Source organism: Strix aluco, chromosome 3 (genome assembly GCF_031877795.1).
Source record: "Strix aluco isolate bStrAlu1 chromosome 3, bStrAlu1.hap1, whole genome shotgun sequence".
Classification (NCBI taxonomy): Eukaryota; Metazoa; Chordata; class Aves; order Strigiformes; family Strigidae; genus Strix; species Strix aluco.
This window is the reverse complement of record NC_133933.1, coordinates 121,750,617-121,778,491: the sequence shown is the minus strand read 5'-3', so window position 1 is coordinate 121,778,491 and position 27,875 is coordinate 121,750,617. Positions and strand designations below refer to the sequence as shown.

The 27,875-nt window shown below is 40.8% G+C and overlaps 2 protein-coding genes across 3 annotated transcripts in view; both read left to right on the top strand.

The window, feature by feature from the left end:
• WDR35 (WD repeat domain 35) overlaps window positions 1–12,795 on the top strand; it is a 48,397-nt gene extending 35,602 nt beyond the window's left edge. For both annotated transcript variants that reach the window (XM_074820115.1, XM_074820114.1), the window contains 9 exons: window positions 1,759–1,962; window positions 3,853–3,999; window positions 5,162–5,294; window positions 6,241–6,351; window positions 7,454–7,618; window positions 8,624–8,764; window positions 9,550–9,706; window positions 10,355–10,595; window positions 12,001–12,795. In XM_074820115.1, the coding sequence (XP_074676216.1) occupies window positions 1,759–1,962; window positions 3,853–3,999; window positions 5,162–5,294; window positions 6,241–6,351; window positions 7,454–7,618; window positions 8,624–8,764; window positions 9,550–9,706; window positions 10,355–10,595; window positions 12,001–12,148 (1,447 nt within the window). In that variant the 3' untranslated portion in view covers window positions 12,149–12,795. The remainder of the gene's footprint in view (window positions 1–1,758; window positions 1,963–3,852; window positions 4,000–5,161; window positions 5,295–6,240; window positions 6,352–7,453; window positions 7,619–8,623; window positions 8,765–9,549; window positions 9,707–10,354; window positions 10,596–12,000) is intronic.
• Window positions 12,796–13,589: 794 nt separating this feature from the next.
• On the top strand, window positions 13,590–16,607 carry TTC32 (tetratricopeptide repeat domain 32). The gene is made up of 3 exons (XM_074820113.1): window positions 13,590–14,358; window positions 14,434–14,594; window positions 15,715–16,607. The coding sequence occupies exons 1-3, from the start codon at window positions 14,204–14,206 to the stop codon at window positions 15,840–15,842; spliced, it is 444 nt and encodes a 147-aa protein (XP_074676214.1). The 5' UTR covers window positions 13,590–14,203; the 3' UTR covers window positions 15,843–16,607.
• The last annotated feature ends 11,268 nt before the right edge of the window (window positions 16,608–27,875 follow it).

The window sequence follows — 27,875 nt, the reverse complement described above, 5'->3', positions numbered from 1 at the left end:
TCATGTTATGCTGCAGCCTCTCAGAAGTAATCTGAGCAAAGATGTTGGCATGTTTAAACTAAACATGGACTCTACTATTAAACTGAACTTGAAAAGCCTGTACAGCAAACATGTAAGAGTAAACCTGTGAAAACAGGAGCCCTGGAAATGTATTAAATATCCTGTGTCATTATGGGCTGGAAGAGTTAGTGTCTTGGTAGATAATTTAATGAAAAGTCAGTAGCAGAAACTAAAACTTCATCAACAAGGTACCTATTGAATGATGACAATTCTCTTTAACTCTCTGGAGATTGTTTCTCTATCTGTACCTTTCTTTAGTGCTTTTGGCTCTCTTTTGAAGCTAACTGATTTCTTGCAGTATTGGATGTTTGGCTTGATTCAAGGGGGGTTGAGAGTTCTCTGTTAATTCTGACAGCTAAGAGGGGAATTTAGAATTGCTGAAAGACTGGCCAAGACAACTTGTTTTAAAAGTTTGTCCCAAAAAGCATTCCTTCCTATCCAGTTGTGCTTTCATCTCCACAGGTTACGTCTAACTTTATTAGTTTGAGTATGTAGAGTAAAATGTTAGTTTTGTGAGTCTTCATTTTTACTAATGTCTTGAACTAGCTGAAGATTTTTGAAATTTTGAAGACATTCATGCTTTTTGCTAGTAGCATCTATTTATTTAATATAAAATGAGTATTCATTTTGAAAGTCTGTCTCAATAAAAGTTTTATATCGTAAAATTACAAAAGACACGTCAAATGCTGTTCACCTTGCTCCAAAATTGCCATGACCTTCATTTGCATTATGTAAGGAAACATATGATGTGTCACATATTTATACAGAAGAAATGGATTAGAAGTGCTGGATATAAAGCAAATATATTCTAGATCAGAACAGGACAGTGCCATTATTGCTAGAATGCAACAAACAGGATGATGTGTGTTGCAGATTGATTAAATTTGCCATACTGTTTTTTTTCTTGGTTTCATTGGTGTCACTGATGAGCACTTGAGTTGAAGTGATACTAACCTTCTCAAATTGATACAAAAATACTGCCTATGCATGGCTTAGGTCACTGAATACAGCAATCATATTATTGGTTTTGTCAGTGCCCTACTGCACTGACTTTGTTTCACAATGCCAATCAGCCAGTCTAATTTTACCTAGCCTTATTTTTGCAGAAAATTCAAGAGCTCATTCAAGCCCCTGATGGATGTAGGCTGGCCTGAAGGTAGAAATTCTCTATTTGCAGAACTAACCAATGGAGCAGTACCAGAACAAGGTTTCTCAGAAAGCCCTGCTCTCCCAGACTGCTATCCTAACTGGACAAGGAACATCCAGGTGGATTAGAAGGATAATTTAGCCTTTGTGGCCAACTTAGTTGGAGGCCTTCTGACTGAGGCTGCCATCAAGGCTTAAAGTTGTGATATATGCATAGGTAGAAATATCTAAATGGAACTGCATTGAGACCAACAACGCATTTCACACAGGACAACTGTAATACTCAAACCCTGCGCAGTCCTCCCAAGCCAATGTCCGTTTGAACAGCTGAACAAAAGAATATTAGCAATTATTTGAACAACTTTCTCTAAGCAAGTACTGTATAGATCACAGAACGTACTGGGGACAAAAATACAACTGAAATAAGATTAGTTAGTAAATAATACAGTTGCAGTAACTTGAATATCTTCTTTAAATAATGACTAGTTAAATGGATCCTCATTTAACTTACTTTATAGCTGCTTTTCCATGTTATGTTTTTTTTTCACACAGGCGTCTCCTGGCTGAAGCTGCTCTTCAGAAGCTGGATCTGCAGACTGCTGAACAAGCTTTTGTACGTTGCAAAGATTATCAAGGTATTAAATTTGTGAAGCGTCTAGGCAACCTGCAAAGCGAGTCAATGAAGCAAGCAGAAGTGGCAGCCTATTTTAGCAGATTTGAAGAGGCTGAAAGAATGTATCTGGATATGGACAGAAGGTAATTGCACGTAGTCATTTCAGCAGCATATAAGAAAAAAAAAAAGTCTGGGAAAAAGGCTTGCCTTAATAAGGAATAGCTGTTTTAGCACTGAAGACTCTAACAGTTTCTGGAAAGACAGAAATGGATCAGATGGAGATAATTTTGTTGAATCCATAGATAACCAATTCTGTACGTAAATCAGCATGTTCCAAACTTTGCAAAACCTCTGCTGCTTTAGGTAGTGTTGTGTTTCACAGAAGATTTTTTGCAAGTATTTTGTTGGTATTTCAGCTGGGATTCCAAAAATACAAATAATCTTAACTAATGTTTAATTTATGTACTGTTGCTCTTAGCTAGTAGCCAAGTACACATTCTTTCCAATTACATGTACAAACAACGGAGTTTTTAATGAACTGTAATCTCTGGAGAGACAGAAAGGACTTTGGATGAAATTGAGGACCAATCAATGGAATTTTTGCTCAGGAATGAAAACAAACAAAGCAAAATTACAATATTACGGGGAAATGCAAATTAATGCTAAGTAATTAGCTAGAGCACCGTGTTTACTGAAAAAGGATAATGAGAAATAATAAGCAGCATTTGTATGATGTGACCTGTAGGTGGTGGTCAAACATGAAGAAGCACAAATCACATACGCACATGTGAAATTTTTAAGCTTTGATTAACGGAGCCATAAAAAAAAAAGTAGGGAATGATGGAGAAAAAATTATTTCTTCTTTCATACTGTAAGAATGAGAAACCTTCCTCTTCCCCAGTAAGGGTGGGGGAGAAGGCAGGAGCTGGGGAGAGATGCACATTAGAGCCTGGTAATGGAAAACTTTCTTGCACATAATTAATTAGCTGATGGAAGTGTGCTGGTTTGGAGAGGTGAACTGCCTCATAAGCACTTCAGTCACAGTACAACATCGACTTTTAGATACGGCATGTTCCCTTCCACATGGCTGAACAGAAATTTGACCCTTATAGGATTCCAGAAGTCAAAGACTTTTTTTCTTTTTACTGGTTTCAACAGTAGAGCATCTTATTCTCCAGCTACAAGAATAAGGTCAATACAGAATTCCCATATGTGTCTCCTCACCACTATAAAAATCTTGATAAGGACCTACCATAAATCAGGCTGAAATAAATCTATTTTTCAAATACAACTTTAATTTTTTTTTTTTTTGAAAGATGCTCTTATTTAGCTAACTGCACTGACTTGCTTTTGCCTTCCTTAACTTACTTCTAAGTTTAGGGCATTTTTAAAAGAAGTGTATAGATCTCTCTCATTTACTTTCTATGTGCCTGCAGAATTACTTCTATAGGAAGTAATATAGAATTATTCTACATGGTGGAAAAAATGTGCCAGACGGACACATGGTGGGTCATATGTATGCATGAATAAGGAAAGACTACTTCTGAGTCCTTTCTCCTTCATCTAAAGTCATCTTGAACCTGAAAGAGAAGTCTGAGATCCATTTTTTTACATCTCAGCTTTCGCCTCCATTACTCCTTGCTCCTTGGCCTTTCTCCTCCCCTCTCTTCTGCTTTTAGCCTTTTCTAGCTGCTGCCATCTATTGTAGCAGTCAGCAATGAAAGATAAAGAAAGATACAGAATCAAAGGAAACCTGAAGTAGCTTCAGCCCAACTGGTTCACCAGCTGCTCATTTAACTCCTCACACAGGGGAATGGTTAATAGGGAAGTGTGTATGTATGAGTAACCTGTGAGCTCTCGGCGTATTTGCTTTTATGGAATACTGTTTAAATTGTAAACAAGATATCTGGGATCACTGTGATACCTGTGATGTAGGTTATGAGCAAGAAAATACTTTTGGATGCTTTTCTCAAGATTTTTGTTAGCTATTTGATTGTCTTTGAGTTTTTCCTGCTATTTTCTGTTTATACTAGAGATCTTGCCATTGGACTACGGATAAAACTGGGAGATTGGTTTCGAGTATTGCAGCTATTGAAAACTGGCTCAGGTGGTTCAGATGATGCCCTTCTTGAACAAGCATACAATGCTATTGGAGATTATTTTGCAGACCGTCAGAAATGGTATGTTCTATAGAGTAAGAAGGAAATTATAAAACTGATAACAAGACTTAATTTATGAGGAGGGACAGGCATCAGGAAAGTCAGGATGCAATACATGGGATAATTCTGGAATGGTGAAATTCAGCTCGGACCTTTATGGTTCCATTGCTGTATGTACCTTTAAACAGAGAGCTGTCGATCAACTATCTAAAGAATGAAGGTGATAAAAATCTCGGTTTTGCCAGAAGTCTGTGCTTCAAAGGAGGGCAGGGGAAGAGAAATACCTATGCAGTTCTAGAAGGCTGGATATAGAAAGTATTAAAGAAAAAAAAATATTAAAAGTAGGAGAGAATTATTAAACATCAGTGAATTTCAAAAGTAACCACAAGCTTTCTAGAATGCTTAAACCCACAAATATTTGAAACGTCCAGAGTTCTCTCTGACCTGGATCTGTCTCCAGCTGTTGTCCAAACTGGCCACCCAAGGAAGATTTTTAAGAACAATGCATGCATATAATGGTATTTCTCCAGAATGCATTTTGCATTCAGGTACTTACTGAGCCAGAAGTTAATAACTTGAGGAGAAATTTTCTTTCATTAACTTTTTCTTGTTGCCTTCTAAGCCCATGTAAACTTTTAGCATCCAGAACATGCTGTCTCATAGAGTTCCTCAGCTCCACTATTTATCGGAATTACTCAAACTATATTATCACAAAGAACTTGGGTCCCAAAGCAGTTGAAAACTTGTGATTAGATTTTGAAAGTTGATTTTTAGATGCTTTAGGTAACTTTGGAGAATGGCGTTTGAGATCTTAGTGCTGTGTTTTAAAATATGGAGGCACAATAGTAAAGCCTTTTTCTGAAAGTTTAGTTGTAAGTTGTTGTCCGTTCTCACCCATGATCTGTGCAGATGTGGGAATACAGTTTTAAGATTCCTTGACTCCCTAACCTTATGCTAGTCAGAGAATCAGTCTTGCTACTACTTCAATATAATGATCGCTGAAAATTACAACTTTTAGTGCATTTTAGAAAAAAAGTGAAATTCTAGCTACAAAAGTTCTCTCAAGCGAAGTTACCTATCTAAAAGATGCAATTTTAAATTTACAAATGCAAAAAGCTTACACAATGAGAAGCTTCACTTCTGTTTATATATCAGAAGCCACCACTTTTTTTTTTCTTATTAGGTTAAATGCTGTACAATATTACGTACAAGGACGAAACCAGGAACGTTTAGCTGAATGTTACTACATGCTTGAAGACTACCAAGGACTGGAGAATCTAGCTAATTCACTTCCAGAGAATAATAAATTGCTCCCTGTAAGCAAAAGGCGCCTTTATTTTTTTGTTGTCTTATGCTCAACTATTTATTTAAAATTTCCCATCTTGGGAGGGTTAAGAAAGAAAGAGGAAAAAATGCAGTATATGACCTATTCACTTAAGCATAATGGTGTTACTTTGATATTGATCTCCAGTATTACCATTGTTTTCATACTCCATCATTCTTCCTTTCCCTTATTGTCCACGTTCCCCAGAAAAATCTGATTATTTATCATACCTTATGGCTACATGGCTAAGTCATAATTCACTGCTCCCCTCCAGAAATTCTGGCATTTCTTTCTAAAATAGCTGTGCTTCACTGAGAAGTCACTCCTCATAGCTTTCATTTTGCCATCTAGTCTACACTGGGGTTCCTCAAAGTCTTCCTGATTGCTATCCCTGGTTTAACTTCTTGTGTGGTGGCTCTGTGGGAATGCTAATGTACAAAGAAAATTGAAGATACTCTGCTGAAAGGAGGGGAAGTAGGTGGTATAGCCTGAAATGACCTACTAAGTAATAGCTAATTTCAAACTATGATATGTTTGATTAATCCAAAATGCTTTAAAAAATGCAAAAAATGCCACACTCATTGAATGCCATTTTCAGTTGTTTGAACAAAGCAAGACAGCACTTTCTTTTTAATCTCTTTCTAATAGCAAAGTTTTGTGAAATACTCTAGTAAGAACACAGTTCTTCTGGTATGATTTGATTTGAAAGAAAAATTTTTAAATATCTTTTTTTAATTTAGAAGCAGTGTGTGAACCTAGCACACTGTTCTAAAGTTTTACAACAGTGCGTGTTGTCTTCACAGAATCCATGAAGCAAACAACCCCTTTCCCCCAGCTTCTTGGAACTGAATTAAACAATGACGTAATAGTATGGCAGTTGCTATGCAACGTACTAAAAATCTGAAGTGAATTTAACATGGTGCTGATGCTTTTTGCAGGATATAGCTTATATGTTTGTAAGAGTGGGGATGTGTGAACAAGCTGTGTCAGCCTTTCTGAAATGTAATCGACCAAAGGATGCGGTAGATACCTGTGTACACCTCAACCAGGTAAAACAGCAGTAGATAATCTGCTTTACTGATACCAATTTAACCGTGAGATTTCTATCCTAATGCCCAGTTAAATACAAATCCTTGCTAAGTGTCTGATGATTTGTCATGATTCCTGGAAAATTCATATGTCAGTGTTTAAGCCAGTTATCTGAAATTAGGATGAGACCATTGGAGGGACAAAGGTATATGCAACAGTGCTACTTCTGCAGGTGTGTGTGGTAAACATGCTCAGCACACAGACATTCCTGGCCTTTGTAGAGCTAGGCTGTGCTGCCTCCTGATGGGATGGGAGGAAGACCAGACAGCTTCTGGCTGCTCATTTTCCACGTTCCTCTCTTTCCTTGTACAGATGCAAATGTGTTTGTGGCTGTGTTAGGATGTAGCTAGAAAAGAACTGATCTAAAAAGATGATCTGTATGTTTACAGCTAGGGCTGTTCTCCAGAATGACTTACCTGTGCAAATGTTTGTGTCAACACAAGTAAGAGAGAAACTGAGGATGGCTATGAGCAACTTGATGTATGGGAATGGCAGGACTGACTAGTGCTGGCCTTATGTGGACAGTTTCCTAGTTTATGGATCTGAAGGGCTATTAAGTATGAGATTCAGCTAAGTTTCTCAGTCCTGTCAAACTTATGACCTGGGGCAAACACAGCAGCCAAACTGTTGAAGATCAGAAAAATTCACAGACAAAATGAGGTGTATGGAAGGATAAGTAAAGTGTTATTGTTTGTGCCTTATGGGCTGAAGTACTCTTTTAGACATGCTTTTAAGAGTCTGGGTTTTCGTAATACCAGACATGTTGAAATCCACGTGTCCAGCTATGAGCAGCAATGAAGTGATTTCGCAAAGCTTTTACCAAAGCAGAAGCAACTGCTTTGTATGTGGTTTTGGACAGAGGTCTAGCCATTTGTTTCACAGGCCTTCTGTATCACGTGATTTGCAATGATGATAGCATTTGCATTCTCTTGCTCTTTACTTCAATTTTATAGTAGTCTGGTTCTAACAGTGATGAAGTTGCATGCTATTCGTGGATAACCAGCTTGTTCTGAGAATGTATTTGGAAAAATGAGGTTGATAATTGTCTGCTTCCATTTCTAGTGGAATAAAGCTGTGGAGCTGGCTAAAAATCACAATATGAAAGAGATTGGATCCTTGTTAGCCAGATATGCAAGTCACTTACTGGAAAAGAATAAAATCCTTGATGCTATAGACCTCTATCGTAAAGCAAATTATTTCCTTGAAGCTGCTAAACTCATGTTCAAGGTACTGCAGGTTTTATTTTTATGTCAAATAACTGGGGTTTTGGACTAGCTCTTACTGTTTCCATGCTATTTTTATTTTCTTGGGGTTATTTTAGTGTTAACAATGTCCAGGCAGTAAGCAAATGTTACTATACAGGATACTGCAAGGCTGAGTCCAACTCCTAAGTTCAGGTATCTCTGTCTGAAATAGTTACTCTGCATGTCTTCTGTAGCCAGTGGAGAGGACACTTGCAGGACACAAGTCATCTGATTTATTTTGAGACTTTCACTTCAGAATGATATGAACTACACCTCAGAAAAGGTCCTGCTGCACTGCATTGCCTAGTAAAGGAGCATAATAGACTGTCCTGGGTGCAATGTCTACATTATTTTATATGTTGTGTGGATTGGTTTTAACTCATTAATTTTTAAAAATAGCAATGTCATTAACTAGAAGTTAAATTTTGGTATTTCTTCAATTGGTACCTTCAATTAGAAACTGCTGGGGTGTGCTTTTATGATAAAGATGTTGCTTAGATGTGGTTTGGCTGCAGAGATTTCTGTACATAGCTTATAAAGTCTGTAAGAGTGATATGTAATTTTTACAGCAAATATAGTAAAAAAAAAAAAAAAAGTTACTTTCAAAAGCCATTCTCCTTTTCTGGGAAAACCACCAGACATTATTGAAAGCTATGTATTTCTTAAACTCCAGTGTTTAAAAATCACTATTTTTTAGTTTATATTAAGTCAGTAGACTTATACATGGTTACACTGATTTATTCTTCCTGAGAATCTGGCTTTATATACTTGTTAGCTAAATAAATATAGAATAATGTACATTTTTCACTTTGACATTTTCATGTATAGTTTTGTTTGCAGTCTAAATTATTACATTCAAATGCAGAATCGTTTTTTGGCATGACTTCCTAGGCTTGTACAAGCATGCAATTGTCCAAGAGACTGAAGTGACTCTTCTAGTACTTTTTTAAAAAAATCTACAGTAAATTCCTTGGTTTTGTTTTTTAAGATTGCAGATGAGGAGTCAAAGAAAAGGACAAAGCCTCTGCGAGTTAAAAAGCTTTATGTATTATCAGCCTTACTTATGGAACAGTGCCATGAACAAATGCAAAATGCACAAAGGGGAAAAATTAAAGGAAAAACTTCAGAGGTAGAGTGTCTTTTTTTTTTCTTTCTGAATTCTGGTATGTGCTACCTAGTCAGAACAAATATAGCTATCTTCATGTGAGGCTGTTATTTTTAATAATCCTTTTTCCTGCTAAGAACAAAGCTTTCCTTAAGTTGTTTAAATGTATTGTTTAAAGTATTATTTTAAAACATTTAAATCATATGTATTAATAGATATTTTTCTTCCTAAGTTTAATGTCTTTTTTCTTAATGTTTTCACTATAACAACGAAAATCATACTAAGAAACTCCAGATTTATTTTTTTTTCCTACGAGACTCTCACTTTCCTTTCATTTATGAGTAAGTATCAATCCCGAGGAGAGATCTGTGATTAGGTTAAGCTATGTTGGCTATAATTTAGTAGGGAGATGGCTCCAGATATGGGGGAAGCAAATGGAAGAAAATTTTTTTTTCTGCTCGCACTTTCATCTTCATATGCACAAATTAAATAGTTTAAACAAAGTTTTAAGAGATCTGGTGTTGAAATGCCGTATTAATCCAAACTATGAACCAGTCTGCAGATGTGCACAGAATATATTTGTACACATGTATATGATATTTATCTTTGAAAATCTGCACCATATGTTCTGCCTATGCACTGTATAAAATGCCTAACAATGTTCACTTAGGTCCATGTATTTATATTTTCCCTAGTTAACACAGACAGTGGTGTAATCACCAAGTACAGAAAAGTTCTTTTCATATATCCCCATTTCCTGCTGTATCTGTTCCATATAAAAATTACTTGTGATACTGCTTTGTTTTCAGACTGCTTCAGCTTTGGCTGGTTTGCTAGAAGAAGATGTTCTTTCTTCAATGAACCGCTTTGCAGACAATGCTTGGCGAGGAGCTGAGGCTTACCATTTTTTCGTACTTGCACAAAGACAGCTCTATAAAGGTTCTGTAGATGCAGCACTTAAAACAGGTAGGACTTCATTTTTAACCGTGTAAAGAAACTGTTCTAATTTTACAGATCTGCACAGCACATAATTTCATTTATTGCTGGCACGTTTTTCTATTCTTGCTAGATGCATGGAATTTAAAACAAAACCATGTAATTAATTGAATATGGCTGCAGTCAAGATACCTAAAAAGAGTTTTCTTGGAGACAATGCAAATCTGACTTATCAAATATTACCTGGTTAAATTGGACAATCTCTGTAGATGTTCTGTTGACTGTTTTGTTTCTTTCTTTAAACTATAAGGCATGCTTGAATTCACATCAGATCTCCCTGTAGAGCTTCATAAAAAAACTTGTGGGAGTTAGAGAAGCAAATAGTGCCCTATACTCTGTCCAAGTAATGAAGGTCCATTTCAAATACTTTCAACACATTTTTAAAAAAAGCGTCTCAAAAAGACACTTTAATTTCCCAGTCAAATCCCATTTTATTTATTTTTGAGAAGCGTTGAATCACACATGCTTCATAGTCATGTCAATTAAAAGACTTCGGTTCATTGTGTCCAATTTGTGAGATTAATACTGTCTACTAGTAGCAAATATTTCATACAGATGCTTGCACTTTTCAGAAGACATGTAATAATTTCCTTGGATTATTTTTTTTTCATTTCTTAGCTCTTCATTTGCGAGATTATGAAGATATTATCCCTGCAGTTGAAATCTATTCCCTTTTGGCACTCTGTGCATGTGCAAATAGAGCATTTGATATTTGTTCAAAAGCCTTTGTTAAGCTGGAATCCTTGGAAACTCTTAGGCCAGAGCAGAGGCAACAGTATGAATACCTCGCTCTGGAGATATTCACGAGACATTGTCCAAAGTATAACAAAAAATCTGATCTGGATGACGTTCTTGAGAGGTGGGTTTATGTTTATATGATATTATAATAATGCTAGCACTTTTTTCTGCTATTGTCTGTATTTTTGGTTTTAGCAGGTTTTGTGTGACCAAGTTAATTAGTTGCTTTGCTGTTTAAACCAGATATTGGGCAAAAATGATGCCAGCATTAGCCAGTTTGCAGAAAGGGTAACACTATTTTATTTGGGAGAATAGACACTGACTGTGTTCGAGAAACTGGGCATAAACATATAACTTCATCATAATTTGAAATGCATATGGACAGAGCATGGGAGTTTTAGGAACTTTAGTGGCATGTCACACCTTATCAATGTTACTGTTTGCATCACCATTGTGGTAGAAGGCTGAGGGGAGACCTCATCACTCTCTACACCTACCTGAAAGGACATTGTAGAGAGGTTGGTGCTGGTCTCTTCTCACAGGTGACTAGTGACAGAACAAGGGGGAACGGCTTTGAACTGCAACAGGGGAAGTTCAGACTGGACATTAGGAAAAAAATTTTCACAGAAAGAGTGGTCGGATAGTGGAATAGTCTGCCCAGGGAGGTGGTGGAGTCACCATCCCTGGATGTGTTTAAGGGTCGTTTGGATGAGATGCTGGGGGATATGGTGTAGGGGAGAACTTGGAGAGTAGGGCTGATGGTTGGACTCGATGATTCCAAGGGAACCTGAATGATTCTATGAAGTGTCAACAAATGAATATTTAACCATTATTAACCAGTAAGTCCCCAGTGTTTTGTGATTACCTAAATCTGCATGGTGTGAAAAGATGAATATGTTAAGTGAAAGAATTAGAATATGAAGGGGATGCTTAAGGGGTAAGTCCTTGGAGTGGCTGTACACACGATGGTGCCTTTGACATGTTTCCTGCTAACAGCTTGGGATTTGTTGAGTATGGAAATTGATTGTGAATCAGTTTTAATGAATAGGAATTTAACTTGTCTTGTTTGATTTTACTGTGCAGATGTACAGAATCTCACTAGTGGCTTTTATGATGACTCTTTGGAGGAATAAATGTAATAGTAGTGCAGGTGTCTAATTGGACCTTACCTTTATATGGCCTTCACTGCTTCTTTTCACTTAAGTTTTTGGATCTGCTGGCCCAGATCTGTTGACTGTATGGTTCTGGGGCTGTGCATTCTGTGTGTGAAGATCTACGTTAACTACGCTAACAGTGAAGGGTTATGTGATTTAACAACTTGTAATCAAAAAGTGGCGCACATCTGAAAAGAGAAGTGGCATTTTACAGATGACCATCACAAGTTTCGTATTTAGCTGTAGCTAAACAATTGGGTATTTATGCTGGTTTGCAAATTTCTAGAAAACAAGTCTTTGTTGCTATTTTAAAACCATGTTTTTATTCTTTCAGCTTTATTTACTCTTTTTTTTTTTTTTTTTTTTAAACAGTGGAGATGGGAAACTGCCTGTATGTGTTGCAACAGGAGACCCTATCCTGGAGTGTCGATTCTGGATGTGCAGTGTATGTAAGCATTTTATGAAAGCCAAAGAAGCAAGCAATTATAACTTCTGTCCTCTGTGCCACAGTAGAGCATAGCAGAGGATAAAGGACTGTTCATCCTCATATCTGTCTCCTAAAAATACTCTCCAAAATGTTACTGATGTACTATATTTTAAAATACAACTCATGTACTGTATTGTAACAGATAGTGCCACTATTAGAGAAACATTTAAAAAAAACCCAAAAAACCAAAAACAAACAAACAAACAAACAAACAAAAAAACCCCCAAAAACCCCAACCAGAACCTACGAGAGAAACCTTTACTAGTTCCATTTATGTGAAGAAACGACTGTGTTAAGACTCCATTTTTTTGGTTACGTTTTTTTACGAAGGTGTAAAGTAAAAGCATTCTTTTCCAATTGTAAATTGAGCCTAATTTCAAAACCATGTGAATTGAATGTAGGTTCATCCTAATATGTTTTACTCTGAGCAAGCTCCAGGGTTGTTTTTTTTTTTTTTGTAATTCCAAAGGAAATTATTGGGTTTTCTTAAAATTCACAAGTTTTTGAAGGAATTACCGAGTTTAAATAATGCCACAGTAGTTCTGATAATATTACTGTCTACGTTTTTCTACTACTGTTTTATTAGAGTGATGGTACCACTTTAGGCATACATTTGTGCTGTTTCCTTTTGCCAAGTGTATTTAAACCCACCATCGCAATAAAGGGCTTACAAACAGCAATCAGTGCCACTAGTCTGCAGCTGTGTTCTTGAGCTTTGGTGATGTCTTCAACCACTTAAGGAAACCTCTGTGAACCTTTAAGATTGGAATCTGGTAATGAGATGCTATTTTTTCAAGTAGCTTGAAGAGAGCAGCTGACATCTGTTGAACAGATTTCAAGAGTTGAACTGTCATCCTTGTTATAGATGAAGGTTTAAGGAACACTGGTTTACTTAGAACTGCGCTGTTGTATTTTATTGCTGGATTGGAGCCTCTGCTCTGGAAGCGCCGCAGGCCCGAGCCCCACACTGAGCTTTGCCCCAGGCCCAGCCAGCGCTTGGCAGCCTGGCAGCAGCCGCCAGCCTGGACGGGCACGTTGTGCGTTAAGTTGTGTGTTGTGGCTAGAGAGCTGTCAGTCAGAGAGGGACCTGGGGGTGTTGATTGACAGCCGGCTGAACATGAGCCAGCAGTGTGCTCAGGTGGCCAAGAAGGCCAATGGCATCCTGGCTTGTATAGAAATAGCGTGGCCAGCAGGGACAGGGAAGTGATCTTACCCCTGTACTCGGCACTGGTGAGGCCGCACCTCGATGAGTGGGTTCAGTTTTGGGCCCCTCACTACAAAAAGGACATTGAATGACTCGAGCATGTCCAAAGAAGGGCAACGAAGCTGGTGCAGGGTCTGGAGCACATGTCGTACGAGGAGCGGCTGAGGGAACTGGGGTTGTTTATTCTGGAGAAGAGGAGGCTGAGGGGAGACCTCATTGCCCTCTACAGCTACCTGAAAGGAGGTTGCAGAGAGCTGGGGATGAGCCTCCTTAACCAAGTAACAAGCAATAGGACAAGAGATAATGGCCTCAAGTTGCGCCAGGGAAGGTTTAGACTAGATATTAGGAAGTATTTCTTTCGAGAACGGTAGTCAGGTGTTGGAATGGGCTGCCCAGGGAGGTGGTGGAGTCCCCATCCCTGGAGGTGTTTAAGAGTAGAGTCAACATAGCGCTGAGGGATCTGGTGTAGTTGGGAACTGTCAGTGTGAGGTTAATGGTTGGTCTGGATGATCTTCAAGGTCTTTTCCAACCTAGACAATTCTGTGAAGTTTCTGGGAGGAGAGCAGGAGGCCTCTTCTGCACCATCTTTCACAGCCAGTAATGCCTCTGGATTAAGATCAGGTTAGGGAAGAATAACCCCCTTTTGTCTATAATCTGTACAGTATTGCTGTTTTTCTGTCCTGCTATTTGAGCCGCTGCTGTGTGGAGAAGGCTGAGCGCGTGACGTCACTCCGCGCGCCACCAGCAGCCCTTTGTCCCGCCCCCTCAGGGCTGCCCCCGGCGCTCGGATCCCGGCCGGCCGCTGCTGTGCCCGTGACGTAAGGGCGCGCCCGCCCCGCGTGACGTCACGGCGCCCCCTCCCGCGGCGCGGCGGAGGCGCTGCCATGGCGCGGGAGGCGGCGGGCGGCGCGGCGGAGCTGCTGGCGGCGGCGCAGGCGCAGTTGGCGGCGCGGCGGCTGTCGGCGGCAGAGGAGCTCTACAGCCGCTTCATCGCCCGGGGAGCGGGTGCTGCCGCCGGGCCCGGCCCCGCCCCCGCAGGGTACGTGCGGGAGAGGGGCGGGGGGGGAGGCGCGGGGCCCGCCGTAACGGCCGCTCTCCCTCTGTCCCCGCGCAGCGCCGGCCGCGACCTCGCCACGGCCCTCAACAACCGGGGCCAGATCAAGTACCTTCGGGTGGAGTTCGCCGCTGCCATGGAGGACTACACGGCCGCCATCGAGTGCCAGCCCGCCTTCGAGGTGCCCTACTACAACCGGGGCCTGGTGCTCTACCGCCTGGGTACGGGCCAGGCCGCGGGGACCCCGCCGCGCAGTCGGTCACGCCGGAGCCGGTCGCCCGGGTGACCCGGGGCAGGGCGGGGCGGGGTGACCCGGTCAGGCGCCCTGGGAGCCGAGCGGCGGCCCGCGACCCTCCCGCCTGCCCCGGCGCGGCCTGGCCCGCCCCGTTACCGCCCGCCCGGAGCGGGGAGAGGGCAGGGAGCTCTGCCAGGGCCGATTAACAGCCGAGAGCGCGGGTCTATCCCAAGATTCACCCGAAGCTGGAGGGTAATTCCCTCCGTGTTATAGATGAAGGGACCTGCCAGACACAGGCGAGGGAAAGGCGGCACACCAGAAATAAATGGTGCAGGCAGAGGCACGTTTTTGTCAATCATAGGAGGTTTTAGCTACGAGTGTGCCCTGAGTATGCAGTTAAATATTTCTGTGTATCTCTACGTCTCTGCTGCTGTGTCATTTGAAATGATACTATGCAGGGAAAAATAGAGGGAAGGATGCAGTTTCAGTTCTGGAAAAATTTGGATTAGGGGTAAAACTGGCTAATTCCAAACACTGCCATTAAACCTGAGGTAAAGCATCTTTTAAAAGCAGGTGTAGCCATAGCGAGCACAGCCTTCTCAATTGAGGTCGGCTGTCAGCCATCTCTGGGGAATTCGCTGCCCAGGTTTTGAATATGTCATGAGAAAACGTTGCCCCTGTTGGTTTTGTTGGAGCTTGGCCATTGCAAAGTCAAGAAGCAGAAGTTGAGGGACTGGAGAGAGCACCAGGAGAATGGAGCCTGACCAAGGGCATTGGCTTGAAGCAGTATGCCTGTGTTCTGGGTTTAAGGCAGCCTGGCTGTTAGTTGCCTGAGTGAGGGACTTCTGTCTCCTCCTCTTGCTTCTCAAGCTGGCTGAATTGAGCCTTAAGCCCATTTTAGGTTCAAAAATACACACTCTGGTTCTTTCTCTGAAGAACTCTAATTCCCACTTGGGCCTCTGGAGAATCTAAATGTAGTGGGTCTAGTAAGTATAGCTGCTACGTTTTGTTAGTGAAGGTATTAGAAGGTATTTTTCAGGTGTGGTTTGTGAGTTTGAGGAGTTACGGAAAGATAATTCTTTCTTCCTTTCTTTTTTTTGGGACAGGATGCTTTGATGAGGCAATAAGAGATTTCAGGAAAGTATTAGAGTTAAATCCCCAGTTTGAAGATGCTGCACTGAGTCTAAAACAGGCTATTCTTGATAAAGAAGAAAAACAAAGGCGGGGTTATTGAAGATGCAGCTAGTGGTGTGAGAATGTTTTGCTAAACACGTGATTTTTGTCATTGATGGATGAAACACAAGATCATTTACATCTGTTACTACCTACTGAAGAAACCTCATTCTTGGGAAAATTAACTTAAAAATGGATTATGATTGCAAAATGAACTGTTTTTGGATATTGTTAGTGTTGAGGAAAAGCATAATGTTAGATCTCTGTGAGATACTTGTACAGATTTTGTTCAGTACTTCATAAAGATGTTGGAAGCTCAGTAACAGCAAATTAAGTCTGTAGTTCTCTTATTAAAACTGTGTTTCTGTACTCTCTTACAGATTGTTTTAAACAGTCTTTCATGGGGAAGAAAAATCAAACTATATAAAACATTTAAATACTTAAGATTGGAACTTGTGAGAAGTACAGTGATTTAATAATGGCAGTGTTTGTCCACTTCTAAATGTAAATTTGATTTAAGCTACAAGTGCAATTGTTAATAATAAGGTGTTGTCCTTGAGATGCTACGGTAACTGATTTCCTTTTCACTTCAGAATGTTTCTGTATTAAGAAACATTTAACAGAAACAAGGAGATCTTTTTAGGTAATACCCTCTGTACCTTGTATGAGGTATAATAATTCAGTCCTTTGTACGTTCATTCACTCCTAGAGGTAGTTTTACATTACCGAAACAGGTAGGAACAGAGCATACCTATTTTTTGTAATCCAGTTGTAAAAGTATTGGACAAATTAATAATTGAATGAATAAAAATGAACATGTACTTTTTATCTTGTGACTGTCTGTAAAGAGCTTATTGTATAGAATGTAGTTGGGCTATTCACAGTAGGAATTACGGCTTTCTCCTTGTTCTTGAAAAGGTCAATTGCTTGAAAAATAGAACGTGAAATCTATCTGCTTGAACTGGCTGTGAATACCCAGGCAGCTTCATTTCTTACATGATAGGAGGGACCATTGCTGAAATCTATAAATCATCGATAAGAAACACCTTTGTGTGTTCATAGCGATACAAGTTCTAATAAAAGAAATACTCTTTGATTGCTCACGTGGGCATTAGGATTTTTTTTTTTTTAAATCATGCTAATGACAGTTGTACATCTTACAAAGATGGTGGGACCCTTTGGGTAAGGCATGAGAACAGACTTGAGCCTCTGAATATCTTCCCCAGCAGCCTTACTGAGATCGCTTTCAGCTTTGGGGTGAAATGCTACAATAGCCACCATCAGCAAATTTGGAGCACGGGGCTGAGAAAATGCTGCATTTGCCTCTCGTACTCCTGACACTTGACAGCAGCAATTTTGTAGTTATATGATGCATGATATGGTTACGTCCGTTTACAGTTTGGAAGGCGGGCTGTGATGTCATAACTGACCGTTTTGTTCAAAAATTTAATTTTGGACTTTTCTGGATGTACTAAGCATGTGCTTTGCTTCCATTTTTATATCTTAGTGGTCTGTCTCCAAAACAACAATGTTTTAAGGACTTGGCACGTTTCATGCCACCTCATTCTCAAAAATTGAGAAGTCATACCAACCCTTGGTTGATGGTGAGAAGATGAGCTAGAACTAAACCTGTTCCTGACTTAACCATGCCAAGAAAATTAAAAAGACAGTATGACTGGTTGAATATGACCTGTGTAATTTTACTTTGAGAGGAGAGATCACCGATGTGGTTCTGCACAGAACACTGTTTAAATGATAAGATACAGATAAAAATCAAAAGATTAACAGCAAATAAGTATTTTAGAAAACAAAGATGCTAGTAATAATACCCCCTCCTACTTCCCAGCTTGTAGTGTTTTGTGAATGTTGCGCAATTATTTATAATACATTCATTGTTGGCACGAAAATATTTCACTGGACTGGGAGCAGTTTTGTAGCAGATTCTACACACTATTTCCTTCTCTCTCCTGTAAAAGGATGAAGTGTCATGGTGCATTTCGGCATAATTTGGAATTCTGTCAAGATAAGTTTGGCCAGTAAGGTTTTCACACACATTTTCCCCTTTCACGTGCACGCATGAGTCACTTAGTTCTCTGGCTTTCAATCATAAGGCTAATCAGGGTTTTCAGTCTGCAATATTTATTAAATAGCATTGTGTAGTATTCTTTCACTCGGGACTGTTGAAGGGGTATAAACCACCATCATTGATATTAAAGAAACAAAAGGTTCAAGATGAGGATTTGTTTAGTACTTCCCGTTGTTCTGCAAGGTTTCCTGTTTGTAATCGTTTAAGAATTAAAAGTCTAATGGAGAGTAGTAAAATTCTTTTTATGTAGTGTTTCCTTGTGAAATTCAGACAACCTCTCAGCTCATAAAAGGAGCAGGCGTTGTGTGCTTTGAATGCTTCACAGTGCAGAGGTACTGTGGCTTTATACCTTCACTGGGCTTTAGGGGTTGTCTCTGCTTGAAAATTACAAATCTCTGTAGAGCATCTGGGTCAACCCTCTCTGCCTGCTGCATCGTCCTTGCGAAGCATTTGCTAGTCAGAAGGCACAGCGCTCTACCAGTAAGTCCAACAGGTGGTTGCTGCTCATATACATTGACTGTCTTTACTCTGGTCAGAAATGTTTCGGATGTGAATAATGCACAGCCGCTTTCCCAAGGTCTCCTACCTATAAACCTATTCTCCAAAAGCCCTCAACTCCTGCCCTCACACAGCCTTCACTGGCAGCCCCTCCCTTTACTTCATTCCCCATAGCTGGAATTAATTTAGAAACAAGTAACAGGCTTCTCACCTGGTGATTTACCTCTAAACTTACAAAAAATATGTGATTTCCTCAATACATTACAGAATGGGGTTTTTTTCTTCAGTATCTGGAACAACAGTCTAATATCTTACTTGCTCAGAGAACAAGGCAAAGAATAATATCATCACCCTATGCTTTTCCCTAGTACCCTGTTTGTCCTACTGAAACACAGAAGGAGGAGTTGTCACACCACTTACAGTATTGCTTTTACAGAAAGGCAGGAAAAGATGACAGAATCCCAGGTTAGCAGGGCACAGAGCAGTACGAGAAGTGTTTCATATATGTCTGCTGTGAGATGCAGCGTGAGGAACAAGGAGACCCATTCTGAAGGGAAAGCTGCGGCACGTTGAGGGGAAAGGGCGAGGTCGTCAAGTGGCCAGAATATGTTCCTCTTCCATGTGCTTTCCCTCTGAGTGGACGACCGAGGTAAGTCAGCATTAAAAACCTGAAAATCTTTGGCTGTTACAACTGAGGACTGCACTATGCAGTGTCCCAATTAGTAGGTAACCTTGATAAAAAGTAAATTAGTAGTGAAAGGTGCACTATTCAAATTTTGTGGGAAGATGAACGCCTTTGTATCAATCAAGCTCAGCTTTGCACATCATGCTCTCCTCTGACTGTCGGAAAAGGAAGGGTTCAGAAAGAGCAAAAACAATGTACAAAACCGAAGATTGCTAGTAGAAGGATAATATTCTATATACTTTTGTGTTAGCAGATTACTGTTGGTCTACCTAATCCTTTTAATAGAGGCAAAGACTGGATCAGTGGAACAGATTCAACCTCAGCCTCTGGCTTTCATGCATGATGGAAGGGCTGGTTGCCTTTATGAAAAAATTTTGTTGTGAGATCTGGTCAAGGTGGAGGCCCACCTAGCAGCTTGTGATCATGTGAGTTGAGAACTCTAGTCTATTTCTGAAGTTTAACTGTTTCTAAGATTTTCCTTGTAGGATCCCTTTAGTCCATGAGCATGGAGGGATTGGATGCAGTCCACAGCATCGCTTCCTTCAGCCCATGACATCATCATTCATCATTCATGTCTTTGTATTGTACAATAAGCACATGAAATGGACCTGAAGGATTTCTTCATCTATCAGCAAGGAACAGCTATTCCAACGCTGTCGTAGACATCAAACACTAGGTTTCAACCTGACTCCTATTACTATGGAAAAGGCTGGTCCAAAGTTCAGTGCTTTCCAGGTGTGTATGGGGACTCCTGTGTGCCTGTATCTGTGCACTTAACATATCTCTCACACCTTCCTAATTCCTTTTCTCCACATTGGCTGAATAATGAAGGCTTGTTCAACCCTAATATGTATGACCAGAGTGGTTCCTGAAAGCCTGACCCAAGAGAAAACTGCAATCTAGGACACAAGTTTGGTGCTGAAGTTCCATCTGCAACACCTGAGAGGAGGGAGTAATCCCAGGAGAACCTAGATGCAGAGCAATACACCATGCAATAGCACAGCTGAACCATAGCTTGGGAAAGACACCCTCAAAGCTAAACGGTGAAAGCCTAACCCTAACACACTTGTGTGATTCAGTGCAAAAATAACATCTGCCATGAACAGCACCCAAGGTAGGAGGAGGAAACCAAGAACGTGGAATTTCTCTGGCTTGTCTGTGAGAATGTGGGAACCTGAAATGCCTGTTGAAATGGGAGTGCAGATCTGTCTCACCTTCTCCCTTTCCCTCCCAATGTATCCAGATGAGAAAGGTCTCCCCATCTGCCAGGTAGTGGGTGGATGGGTATGGAATGCTGCTGGCCCCCTTCCTGGCTTTCCAGGGCAAAAGGAAAAGGTCTGGGATATCCCACCTGCTGCAGACAACTTTACCTGAATCTACTCTGTGAGACTGCAGAGCGAGCGAACATTAGTGATGCAACACCAGACCTGATGCTCATCAGCGTGGAACTAGACAGTGTCCCATGAGCACTAGGAAAAGAAGAGCTAGCGTTTAGACATCATTATTTAACCTTCATCCTAGTTTACACATTTCAAAAGGACTGCTTTTTAGATTAACAGAAAGTTAAGTTAAACTGATGAGTTTGTTACTATTAACATTAAAAATGGGGAATGTGCTCTCTTGGAAAACGTGTGGGATCAGTAAGCTTGCTTGACTCTGCAGTGTTAGCTCTGGACAGTAGAGTGCACTGCTCTTACAGCAGAGGAAGGCATCTCCCAGGCTGCTGCTGAAGGGGGTCTTGGGATCCCAGTACCTTCGGATTCCTTTTTACAAAACTTAGTCCTTCAGTAGATACAGCTTTAAGACTACATTTATTCAGCAATCATCACAGGCATGACAGAAGCTTTTGGGAAGCGTGCCACGTATATGCACTGACCATCCCATGTCACCAGCCAGCCTGTGAAGATGGAGGCTGTACGAGCCATGCAAACCCACTGGAGGCTGCACACGTGTTTGCTCTTAGCCTGCATCAGCATCAGTGCAGCTGCCCCCTCCTCACTGCTGCTGAACACATACTTGTGCTGCTGGCACACTTTCAGTTACAGCATAGGTGCATCCTGAGAGTGATTACAGGTGGTCATGTGTCTGGATTGTCCTTGATCTCTAGAAAATAATTTAAAAATTTTTTTCTGTTGGCACAGAAAACAAAACACCAAGTAAATTGTCCTTTTTACTCATGTTAGAGCACCCATCTCCCATTTTGTAGTTAGCCTTTTCTATACAGGGGCAGGTGAGAGGAAAGTGAGGAACTAACAGGTTTCCAAGATGCTCAGGCCAATGCCATGTTATAGACAAAAATCTGCATTAATGGGAAAAAAATTATGCCATTGTGTTGCATTTGAAAAAGGCCCTAAGTAGCAGATTTCTTGGTGCTTTGAAGCCAATGTTGGTACACCAGATGGTTGCTGTTGCACATTAGCCAGGAGATGTTCTGCACTGAGATTACTTTGTATGTATTTTTATTTGACTTTTCAGATTTGCACTTTATATTCACATGGAAGGATTGGCAGTCACTTTATGAAATATTACAAGAAGCAGCTGTAATCAGGGCTGGAACAATTTTAGTGATCTGCATGTCCATATTTCAACAGCTGGAAGAAACAAGAAGTGTTATTTTGCAGCCTTGGGTTATTTTCTGGTAAGTTTTCTTTTGTAGCCACTTCAGAAGGGCAACAGGTTACATTTACTTATCCTGTTAGCAGACCCTAGCACTTTGCAGTGTTGTGGTGCCGTCCTGAGTCACACCAACTGGTCTTTTCACTTTAAGCAAGGTAGTTCTGGTGGTCACTGAAAGAGGTAGCTCCTGTGTCTAGTTGCAGCGTTTAGAAAGCAGCCAGCATAGCAGAGCCTTCACGTGCTGTTGGAGACACACACACAGTGAAGTGAGGAGTGAGGCTGGAGCACATGGGTGAATAGCTCTGGTTCTCCAAGGGCAGACAAAGAAGCTATAGCATAAACCCTAACAGTTTGGAGGATTTGGACCCTTCAAAAGAATTTGGAATATGGCAGTGATATGTGCCTTAGTGTTTGTTTCTAAAATTTTGGATCCATTTGCTTCCAGACTGGGGGCAGTACAGTTGAAAACCTGTTGAAATAATATCTGGTTCCAAAACTGCCTGCTCCAGCCCAACTCCAACATGCCCTGCTCTATTGCTGGCATCTTCTCCAGAGCCATGCCACCTGTGTTTGGCTTGGCAGGTAGCTCTCCTTCTTCCCCCTCTTACGGTCTCAAGCTTACACCAGGAGACTGCAAACCCTGCCTGTTCCCTAGTTCTTGTCCCAGAACTTACAGTTCTAAGGTCTTGAAGGACAGGCTATGCATCGCTTGTGCCACGAAGGATGGTGACCTTTCTAGGTGAGTATGCAGAGCCTGGTGTTCTTACCAAATGCAGTTTGCACGCATCATCTTAGATCTGGATCAACAATCCAGACTGGTCCAGCAAGTACGTAGCCCTGGAGGTTGGCTGAACAGTGACCTGGAAAGGCTGAGAATGATACACAGTGTATTTGTGTAGTTTTTAAAGAATACATACATGTTGCACATTAAGTGCTAATTATTAAAGTATGACCTATAGGTAATGTTACACAATTTGTGTGAGGCATTTCAGATGCCAAACCCAGAGGTCCTAAATCCATTAAAAACATCAGGTCAGGAGTGCTTTGCAATGGCTCTTTTTCTCCTGAACACCTACCCTTCCTCTCCCTGCTTGAGCTGCACAGTCCTCTGCAGGGGCTGCCAGGTAGTATGTTGGTAGGAGAGCACGCTGCCACCAAACAGTGCACGTACACCTGAGAAGTAGAAAAAGTACCACTTGGTCCGTATCAAATCCTGCTTTGCAGCACATTGTTTTGTCTTTTGTCTGACTTTTGCAGAAGTTACAGATGATTAGACTTAGGCTTGTCTGAGCACTTGCGTGCGGCACCTTCTAGCTGAACCTGCCTTGAATTTCAAATCTGGTGTCAAAGAAGCCCTCAGGCATTTTGGTAACTGAGAGGCTGAGACAGGAGAAGTTAAAACCTCATGAGCTGCAGTGAGGCTGTGTATCAAAGCTAGACAGAAACTCAATCTAGTGCTAGATGCAGCTGCACACTTAGGAAGCAGCACAAGCCAGAATTGCATCATGTTCATTTCTAGCAAGTTCACAAGTTGAACTGCTTATGAAAGTCAAAAATTATGTGGTTATTTAAGCTACCCAGGCAGGGATACTGCCATGGCTTGTATAAGTACATGTGCTAGAGTCCATTCAGCTGGGTGCACTAGGAGCAAAGCACCCTCAGGTGACTGTCCTGCGGTTTTCTTTGCTCTTCTTAAACCTGTTAGAGGAAGACAGAACCTCAAAAGTGTAAGACCAAACCCACATGCCTCTGCTTCCCTGCCCATTGGGCTGGCATCTGAGGAGATGGTTGACTGGCTGGGACAGATGGGAGACAACAGAGCAGAACTTCATGTGGATATTATGGCATATAAGTTGATTTTTCTGTTATAGACATTTTGAGCTGAAGTGCTATGACTCTGATCCTATAAAAAGTCAGAAACACCATATAAAAGTCATATTTACATACCAAACTCTTTCGTTTACTTCAGCCAGTCCAATCTCAAGTCACTGAAACTGTGTTGCAGAGCAGATTTGAGAAGAGAACTAAATTAAAGCTGCACACCAGTCAGGCTACTTGGGTTGGATTCTGGCTAGGTCTTAAGTCTGTGAGGTCTTTAAACTGGCTATTTTTTAAATGGTCTTAAGAAGTTCAGAGGATAGGTCCACGAGTGGGAGGTGAGCCTTTGATTTAATCTTACCTGTTTCAGATGATGTGTCAGGGTCCTTACTGCTAGCCTTTTAAAATGAGAAGGGTGTCTCACCCTGGGGCTAAGAGATACTGGACAGAACTCTGCAACATATTCACTGCCTTTTATCTCGCACCTATTTGAGAGAACAGATCAACAGATCTAGAAGAGAACGGGGCTTTGCTGATGAATGCATTGGTCATTCAATAACTACTTGCCCATCCACAGTGATGTTCCATCTTGGGGTGCTGTTGAAGTCTAGAGACCCTGTTACCCAGCAGTTTTCCAGGTGTAATTCAGTGTCGGGGCTCTCGTCTTTCAGCTCCACCTCAAGAAACACAGGCTCCATGGGTAGCTTGAGTATTGTCACGTTGGGCTCGTAAAATTCCACAAAAGATTCATCTCAAGAAAATGTCAGTGGAATTTGTTGTTTAATTTTATTTAAATTAAAGCATATTTGGAAATTTTCTGATTTTGTTAGGAGACTTACCTTTGGACACTCTTGAAACTACATTCAGGGCTTGTCTTGTCCTTCTGTATACTGCAGAAAAAGAAATGTTAGTGAGGTTCTTTAGTAGGAAGCAGAGCATGTCTTAGCAAGGGAGCTTACAACTGAAAGATTCACAGAAGTTTAAAAATGAAGAATTGCCTACCTGCAATATTTGATCTTGGTACCATTGTACCAGAGCCAAAGGGAGGTGATGTGGATGGATCACTAGTGAAGGCACCTAGCACTAGGGTCTCTTTTGCTTGGTAGTAGCACAAGACTGTTAACCTGTAACAGGAGAAAGGGTAATTTTTGTGTTCACTTTCACTTTCCAGGAGCTGTACCAGAGCCAGTGAGCAGTAGCTCCTACCTGTAGTCTGGATCTCTTGTGATTATTGGTATGCTCTGTCCTGGAAGAGTGTCTTTTTCATAAGAGATTTCATTTTCATAAATAATGTGATCACCTTCAAACTGTGCATATGGGAAGCTTATTAAAGACTGAATCTTCTCAGGAGCTGAGGCAGGGGAACAAAAATGAAAAAGCAGGAGAGACAGAGACTTCCATCAGATGTATCTGCTCTGGCCATGGGCTTACCCTTACTGAAGTGCCGCAGGTAGTGACATGGAACTTGAAGAAGGCATGTCTTTCATTATACTCTCTAGGCTTGCAAGAGCTATCCCTTAGTTTGGTTTTACTCATATCTATGGCAGGAACTGTCTTCATTTGGGCAGATATCATTACAGTACCATCTGGGTGACATACTGAGAAAATCAGAGAGTTGATTATGAACTCAAGGAAAGAATCACAGATCTTTCTATTGCTTGATCAGTTGTATAACTTACTTATAAATGCTGAAGGATTAAAACTGCAGCTAACAGAGAACATCTCTAAGGTCTCCATAGTTCTCACTTTCCTTAGGGCAACATCAAACCTTGCTTTAATTTTCTGAAAGGCCACTTCCTGTGAAGGAGGTGATGGAAGAGGTCTCCTGTTAATGCACATGATCCATATGTACAAAGTTCTGATCTGTAAATTGTGCCACTTGAATACTAACGAGTCACAAGAGTTAAGTCAGTGTGAAGACTTGAGCCTGATGCAACATGGGGGCAGAAGTTTTCTTGTATGAATTAATTGGTCACTGTCACAGAAATAAATTTTGGCTGATTATTGTAGAATAGCTCAAATGTTTATTACAGCATCAATTTTCCTTTGCCATGCCTTGACATTTTTGCAAAATGTTCCTTTAAAAGAGCTTCTTTCATAAAAGCTATATTGAAATATTGTTTCTGGCTCAGTGCAGATGGGACATTTTGCCTCATCTTACTAAAAATACTGAGGAGTTTGTTTTTGAAGACTTGGTGCATATCTTTTAGAGACAGCTTAGCATTGCAGATTACATAATACATGGCACTACCAGAAGGGTCCATGTCCGATACCTCTTGTCCCACTTGCACTGGCTTCAAGTCCTTCCCTCTGGAGTTTTTCTAATACCTGTAATACTACAGCGCTACAAACTGTGACTGTAGGACTGTGACTGTATAAGCAAACAGTCCTTTGTGCTTTAAAGAAGGCATTGCTGTACAGTTCATGTACCTCATAGATAACTCCTGCAGCAAACAGAGGTATTTGCAAGATCAGGTGTGTAGAATTGGTAGCTGCAAGATATCCATTGGTAAGCACAACGTGCCGGTTCAGGAGCTTGTTACCAAGATACAGGTTCCAGTACTGGTGCAAGCCAAAAGTGGGGATGGCTAGATAGAGGTTTTCTTCATCACAGTAACCAACTGCTTCTGGTAGTTCTGCTGAAAGAAGGTGGAATAAAGAGTTAGCAATGAAGGAAGGTTTGAGCGATGGATGATGTTTGGCCCAGGCAGGGATTTCTATCGTCATGGGTAAATTTTGCACTGGCACCGCAGCAGTGCTGATACATGCATACTGGCATCATCTGCAGGGCTTTGGCTGTGTTGTGGATGTAGCAGCTCACAATCAGTGGGACTGGGAATCCTCATGCTTTAGCGGTGGCTGCCAGCTTGCTTCCAGGACTACTCCCTGTTTCAGTAAGGCAAGCTGAGCTATGTAGGTATTATTTTTTGGTCAACCTTCTTTGGGTTGAACCCAGAGCTATTTCAAAGATCAAATAGGACAGTAAGGAGACTCTGTCACCTTTGTGGCATCCAAAATCTAAGAAGTTTGAGAACATACCAATCATACCTCCTGACTGGTTCAATAACCTTCTAAGTACAGCTTTCAGTGGATGGTTATCTCCCTACAGAAATGCTGTCTTTGGAGTTCACAGGAATTTATTTGAGTCAGTTGAGTTCTGCCCTGGACTCAGAGGCAGAATTGCATTTGAGGACAAACTGAAACTTGTAGCAATGTCTGAAAGTTTTGCCAGTGGATGTATGTTCAAGTTATGAGGCATCTTGTTCACTGAGTTTGCAAGCCAACTTATCTTACACACTAGTTTTTATTGCTCTCAGTGTCTCGAGGGCAGACTGTCTTGCCAGTATGCAGAAGAGCTGCCATCAGAAAAGCAGCAAGTTGGCTATGATACCAATAATGAGATATTTAAGGGTGGGGTTTTCCCAAAAGCTCTCATCCTCAGCCTAAAGCTGTTCTCACCGAATTAAATGAAAATCTGATCCATGCTGTTGATGCAAACCAGCTAATATTGGGGGAAAGCTTACCAATATCAGCAATCACACACTCCACCTCTGCAGAATGATAATATAGTGCCATCTCCAGACCCACACTTATAGTGTAGTTGACGAGGAGGGTATATTTTGTTTCATTTCTATTCACATACTGAAAGAGAGAGAAGTGTAAGGCTGCAGTAGCAATGACTTCCAGCACAGACAAGAATGTATACCCTGAGCAGCACTAAATAATTATTCCAACACCCTCCTCTCCCTTGCAAATATCTCAGTCTCCAAAAACATCGCTTCAGTTGGCCTAAAACTCTTCAGAAATCTGGACTGGATTCAACAGCTCTTTCAGCCAAACATAAATGTGGAGAATGTAGTGCCTGTTCAGAAAATGGAGGCAGAAATGAACACAGTGGTGTTTCCTCTGTAGCCCACTGGTGAAGGAGCTTGTAGAGGGAGATCTGAGTCCAAATCCTTGTTCTTCTTAATTCAGAGTTTTGCTGATTGTTACTGATTTGTTATTAATCTGAGTTGATGATTTTTGGTGATTTTGATAAGCAATGATTAGGATTAATCAATTAAATGGAATTTCACAGGAATACTGGTTTTATAAAAGATAGTTGTATAATGTTTTAAGTAGTCATAGAAATATTCTATTTAGCTTAAAATAACCATACAACCAGTATGCTGCTACAAAGTCCTTTGTAAAGGCCCAGGCTAAGTCCACATAGGCTGGTAATAATCATTAACCAGATTTCTACTCAAAGAATAAGAGTCATGACGAGGTACTATTGTTAGACTGTGCAGTGAGGATGATTTATTGCCCTGTAGACCAGGATGCTCTAAAAGTTACATTGTGAAAGGGTCTTGAAGCATGTTAAAATCGCAATGTGAGCCAAAATCCTTGAG